Source organism: Alosa sapidissima, chromosome 17 (assembly GCF_018492685.1).
Source record: "Alosa sapidissima isolate fAloSap1 chromosome 17, fAloSap1.pri, whole genome shotgun sequence".
Classification (NCBI taxonomy): Eukaryota; Metazoa; Chordata; class Actinopteri; order Clupeiformes; family Clupeidae; genus Alosa; species Alosa sapidissima.
The window spans coordinates 4128341-4134274 of record NC_055973.1 but is presented as its reverse complement, the minus strand read 5'-3'; the positions used below and the strand labels follow the sequence as shown (position 1 = coordinate 4134274).

Below are 5934 nucleotides of genomic sequence, written 5' to 3'. Positions count from 1 at the left end.
GTCACTACAGTTCTGTTTTGTGAAGGTGTGATCTGAGAGCTGTGTGCTGCGTGTGTCTCAGAAGCATGCAGGCAAAAACATGTGGCAGTCTACACTGGTCACCCACACACACACACACACACACACACAAAACACTTGGCAGTCTACACTGGTCACACACACACACACACACACACACACACACACACACACACACACACACACACACACACACACACACACACACACACACATACATACAAAACACATGGCAGTCTACACTGGTCACACACACACACACAAAACACGTGGCAGTCTACATTGGTCACATTTCACGGTCCTGCCCACTGCTGTGTGTCGTGTTGTGTTGTGTGGTCCGTTTGATCTAAGCGCCGCGTGTGTGTGTGTGTGTGTCTGGGTCTGGTCCAGGAGCGGGAGGAGCAGGCCCGGAAGCTTCTCCTGGAGGAAGAGCGCCAGAGACGAGCCGTGGCCGAGCGACAGCTCCAGGAGCAGGCGGCCATCAGGCAGCGCATGGTGGACAAGGAGGTCAAGCTGAGGGCCAAGAACTTCTCTCAGGTGTGTGTGTGTGTGTGTGTGTGTGTGTGTGTGAGAGAAAGAGGTCCAGATGAAAGCCAAGATCTTCTCTCAGGTGGGCATGTGGGAAGGAAGGTGCACAGAGATTAACACACGGATGCTATACCGAAAGCCCAGATTTCCATTCAGAGTCATTTCAGTTGATTTAAATAAAATGTTATTTCATTCTGTTTCTATTACCATAATTAGAATTGTGTTTCACTTCATTTAAATGGAATTAATTTTGCCTATATTATTTCAGTTTGTTTTCTTTTGTTATTTTTTAATCTAGCTGCATTTCACATATGTTTCAACAAAAAAAAATCCAATACATTCAAGTCATTCAGTATTACTAAAAATTAATTTATTTTGCGTCACAGACATAACATTTCTGACAATTCTGACAGACTCTTTTGATCTCTTTTGAAAGGCTCGGCCCATGACGCGTTACCTGCCCATCCGCAAAGAAGAGTTCGACCTGCGCTCCCACATCGAGTCCTCGGGTCACACGGTGGAGACCTGCGACCACGTTATCCTCACCGAGAAGATTTGCAAAGGCTACCTTGTCAAGATGGGAGGGAAGATCAAGTCCTGGAAGAAACGCTGGTTCGTCTTCGACCGCATGAAAAGGACGTTTTCGTACTACGTAGGTAGGTATGGCGAGGTCTCCCTCTACGAGCGAACCGTTTTGCGGCGGCTTCTGCGTGACTTGTCGTGCTTCATGGCAATTCCCCAAAGCTTTAAGAGATAATGCATTAGTAAAAAAAACTGCTGCGAACTCGTGGCTGTAGGGGGGAGAGGAGAGCGAAGGTTCATTTACAATTCACTGTCTCTTTGGAAACTGCCTAGCAGCTCATCCTTGTGTTTTCCCGCTGATGATGAAATGAGGTGCAATGCTAGCAGGCCTACTACCAGCGGAGCTGCAAAAAAATCGAGGAGTGCAAACAAATTCACACCCAGGCTATGCTTGTGTGCACTGTGCCCCTGCATAAAGAAGCTACTCGCTCCGAATAAATTTCATGGGCATACGTTAAGGGCACCCGCTCTGTAGTGAATGCACGCCACATGGGCAGTTCAAGCGGCCAACAGGGGAATAGGAGCGTAGCCGCTCTTTTTGCCCAATTGATGTGGTCAATTACCATTGGACTGCTGTTTCCTACTGGATTCATTTGATATTGTTGCTGTAAATTAATGTCTTAATTGAAAAATGGCCGTAAATGAGAGAAGCGCCTTGTTGTTGTGCTGTAATGGGTGAGTTCCGTTCCCATTGCGAGGCATTTTGATGAAATGTGATATTTTGAGTTGGTCTCTCATGAATACCATTGGGTCTGTTTTTCAGATAAACACGAGTCCAAGCTCAAGGGAATCATCTACTTCCAGGCGATCGAGGAGGTTTACTATGACCATTTGCGCAGTGCGACTAAGGTAGAGTGTCACCTTGTCAGCCGAGGAGAAACATCAAAGGCTTTCACAGTACAATGCAGTCACGTCCCTCTTCCCTGTTGTCAAGGGATGCTGCACCTTCCAAGACATGCATAATTGTCTAGAGAAAACACACATGAAATGATTTGGAGTTTCACTGCTTTGGCTATTAAAAAAAGATTATAATATTCCATTTTCTCAAACTGAGGAAAAAATGTCTCCTTGGTGTCCTGCTATTATCTCTAATGCTTACACTTACCCTGCCTCTCCATTGCTTCCTCTAAAATGCTTAGCATATTTTATGTATTACTGCCTAAAGCCGAATGGATTTCGAGCACGCAAACTCGTCTTTGCTGCATACATTTATCATGTTTTCACAATCATTGTGCATTTGCTTGGTTCAGAAAAAGGTTGTCACGGTGACCAGTTCCTCAGTAGGAACACATCTGTGTTTTGACATTGGTTTATGCTGAAGATGAAAGACGCCTCGTGTTTACTGACGCTGTCCTCTGCTTTGTAGAGTCCCAACCATTCTCTGACGTTCTGCGTGAAGACTCATGACAGACTGTACTACATGGTGGCCCCGTCCCCTGAAGCCATGCGGATATGGATGGATGTCATAGTAACAGGGGCGGAGGGATACACACAGTTTTTGAACTGACCCCGTACTGTATGCCGAGTTCGAAGGTCAGGCTGTGCCATTGAGAAGGAGACCCATGACCCCTCCATACTTGTCCCAAAACTCTTGGTGTTGGGGGAGAATAGCCTTTTAATTTGTAATTTTCTGTGTTTATTGTGAATATTCACTCCACTGTATAGACACTAGATTCACCTGTTTTCTACTTGTGCCTGCATTTTAAAAAAGGGAGATTTTGAAGACATTAAGACACATACTCTCAACGGCCTTTTTTTTTTGTTATTGTTTTTGCCAACAGAGATCTTTGTGTAGCAGTCAGGTGCTTCTTTGGTGTCTGCCACAGATGACCTTTTCAATCAACGCTTTGACAGTTTTATTTCTTTCTATTTTAAAAACAGTTGTCACGGCATGTTGCCACACGATGCCAAACTAGTGTGCTGTTACGTTTATTCTTCCTGTTTTGTCTGAGTAGCTTGTCATATATTTCATTTGAGATTGTTGAGGCGAGGATTGCAGGGATGTTTTAGTCCACAGACGGCACACTGACAGACATACCTGCAGTGAAGCGTGAGGAGTGAGACAGACGTTGAGTGGCACAGGGAGTGGTGGTGGTGGTGGTGGTGCTGGTTTCGCTGCAGCACACATCCGTACTCAGGCATCGGCTGCGGTTTGATACACTGACACCATTGACTCCTTTTGAAGTAGGCCTAATTATATCTGTCTGTATTGTTACCGGTACATACATCATTAAGGCGCATCTTACACACACACCCACATACGCAGTGCATAAAATAACACTAGTGACGGATTTTATATGTTATGAGCATTGAAATACCAAGTAGAGTTAACTTGCCAAGACCTGATAACTTGATGCCGTGGCTGGACCCTCTCTGAAGGCAGCCCGTTATCACTGTTCATCACTGCCAGTCTGTGTCGTGCGCCATGACAACGGAGAAACAACTGAGCTGGATATTTTCTTTCTTTTGTTTCTTTTTTTAACAGTAATGCAATTCAGTTTGTGCCTTGATAGTCGTTTATCACTACACATAAAAAGAAAACAAAAGGAAAAAAAATACATGGGACAGTTCTTGAAAACTGTGCTACTACGAAAAGCTACAGTGTGTACGTCATATGTTTACGTTTTTAAAAAGTGGAATTATCGATGTGATCGCAAAGATTTGCACAGTGTGTGTGGAGTGACTGAGTATGGCTGTTGTTTTGGACTGTTCAATTACATGAGTGAGAAAGTATGAGCTTAAAGGAGTGTTTCACCAAAAACAAAAACAAAAAGAATCACCCTGAAATAATAGTCCACTCTGTGGCAACCCTCTCGGCAGGTGAAACGTGTTATTTATATGACGTCTGTTCTGAGAAGATCCACTAGTGCGGGTCGGCCCAACCAAAATGACTGCTTACCTTTGATTTCTTGTGAGCTGTTTTTACAGTATGCTGTGTGATGGACTAGCCATTGTTTTATTCTCAGATACAAAGGGAGTGATTGAATGAATGTTTCTAAACCAGTGCTTTGTGTTGTCTGACACCAGAGAATTGATGGATGAATTTAATGGATTGATTTCAATGAATTGTTGTAAAAAGACATCTGTGTGAGGATTATTGTTAAAATACCACCCCCTAAAAAATTGGTGAAAGAGAAAATGGAAAAAAACTGTGAAATGTCTAACTACAGTCTATAGAATTTACAAAGGCATGAAATGTGTATTAATATATCTGATAAAACTTTTTAGGTTTTAAAGATTAAAAATAGAATATCCTTGATAATAAGACTCAGAAAACGCAAGATCTAAGAACAGAAAGTGAAGCGGGGAATTAAGATGAATCTAGGTATTTATAAAGAGCTTGTCCAACATATCAATTATAACACTGTTAAGACCAGGTGCTTCTGAGTAGTTTTACACCCAATTAAAATATATAATGCACGTCCACCATGTTCCGTTCTATCGCCATGACGTTGACTCTGTATAACTGTTTAATCGTCTGTTCCTTTTATTTGGTTGCTTGTGTTTTTTTTTTTTTTTTTTTTTTTTTATTTCCGTATGAATTGTCACCACAAGGTTGAATCAAGTGTTGTAAAATGTTAATGGCCATATTACATACACAAAAGTATTCACTGGTTTGTATTAAAAATGTGCTCTCACATTCTCAGACTCCAAATGCCTCATTCTTGCATCACCTTCCCCACTGCACCATATTAAACCCCCAGTGCTTTCAGATACATAGACATGACATGAGTCAATTATTGTATAATTCTCTATGAGATTAATATAAATACTACTATGAAATTACATCAAAAACAGGTTGAATCACTCAAAAGCTTGCATTGTGGACTTCACTTGCGATTGGACACATTTGGATTGTGATTGGATACAGGTGCCATAAACAGAGAAAATGGAGTTGGGAGCTGTAAATTGTGATTTAAAAAGAAAGAAATTAATTTCTCAAACAGGGATACTCAATTGTGTGTAACTGGAATGCGTCTCTGAGAAACATGACTCTAGTTCAGTTTTGTTTTAGGAGTACACCAACCAGGTCAATCTGTATCCAGAGCAGGGTGGGTGGGTGCTCCCTCTTAATTGTGTCAACCCAAATCTTGCATAAAGGCCCTGTCCTAAGTGAAGTGTTGGAGCTTTTTTTTACACAAAGGTAAAAGTTGTAATATAAAAACATAGCAATAATACAGCCACTGACTTAAACAAGGTCGAAATAAATTGCGTGTTCATGTTGAATCAAACAGTCAAACACCTTTCGTAGTAAAATAAATATCTGATAAAAATCATTGAAGATAATTCTAAATGTTGAGATAGGGCAAGGCACCACACTGTTTATGCTGACACACATACTAATGAAGAGAGTACCTCTTCATTCTGTTTAATGTATTGCCACACTGATGTGTTTCTCTAGACAGACAAAACCACTCAGACGTTGAAAGAAAAGAAAAGTTAATTTGAGCATGTATGCAATAACATTATTTATATAAACACAGATACTGTACATACAACTTACAATCGCAATATGGACAATAATAAACAAGGTGTTGAAAGCATTTCACATTGTTTTGGTTCTATTGAGCGGTGGTGTGAACAATATTGACAATCATATTAAACACAGAAACAGATAAATTCACAAATGCAACATTTAAATTGTAGCTCATGAATATACCTGATTATCTGGTTTGATCTGTTTGGGGACAGCAGGTGGTCTATCAGTTAAGGAAGTCACACACCATCACATGTATTTGAATATGGAAATTCTAGTTAAACACACACACACACACATTTTTATGAACACCAATTGCCAGGTGCATG

At 41.2% G+C, this 5934-nt stretch overlaps 1 protein-coding gene across 6 annotated transcripts in view; it reads left to right on the top strand.

Annotated features, from left to right (window-relative positions):
• phldb1b (pleckstrin homology-like domain, family B, member 1b) overlaps positions 1-4770 on the top strand; it is a 59818-nt gene extending 55048 nt beyond the window's left edge. For all 6 annotated transcript variants that reach the window (XM_042067868.1, XM_042067866.1, XM_042067864.1 and 3 more), the window contains 4 exons: positions 409-555; positions 983-1202; positions 1892-1977; positions 2495-4770. In XM_042067868.1, the coding sequence (XP_041923802.1) occupies positions 409-555; positions 983-1202; positions 1892-1977; positions 2495-2635 (594 nt within the window). In that variant the 3' untranslated portion in view covers positions 2636-4770. The remainder of the gene's footprint in view (positions 1-408; positions 556-982; positions 1203-1891; positions 1978-2494) is intronic.
• The last annotated feature ends 1164 nt before the right edge of the window (positions 4771-5934 follow it).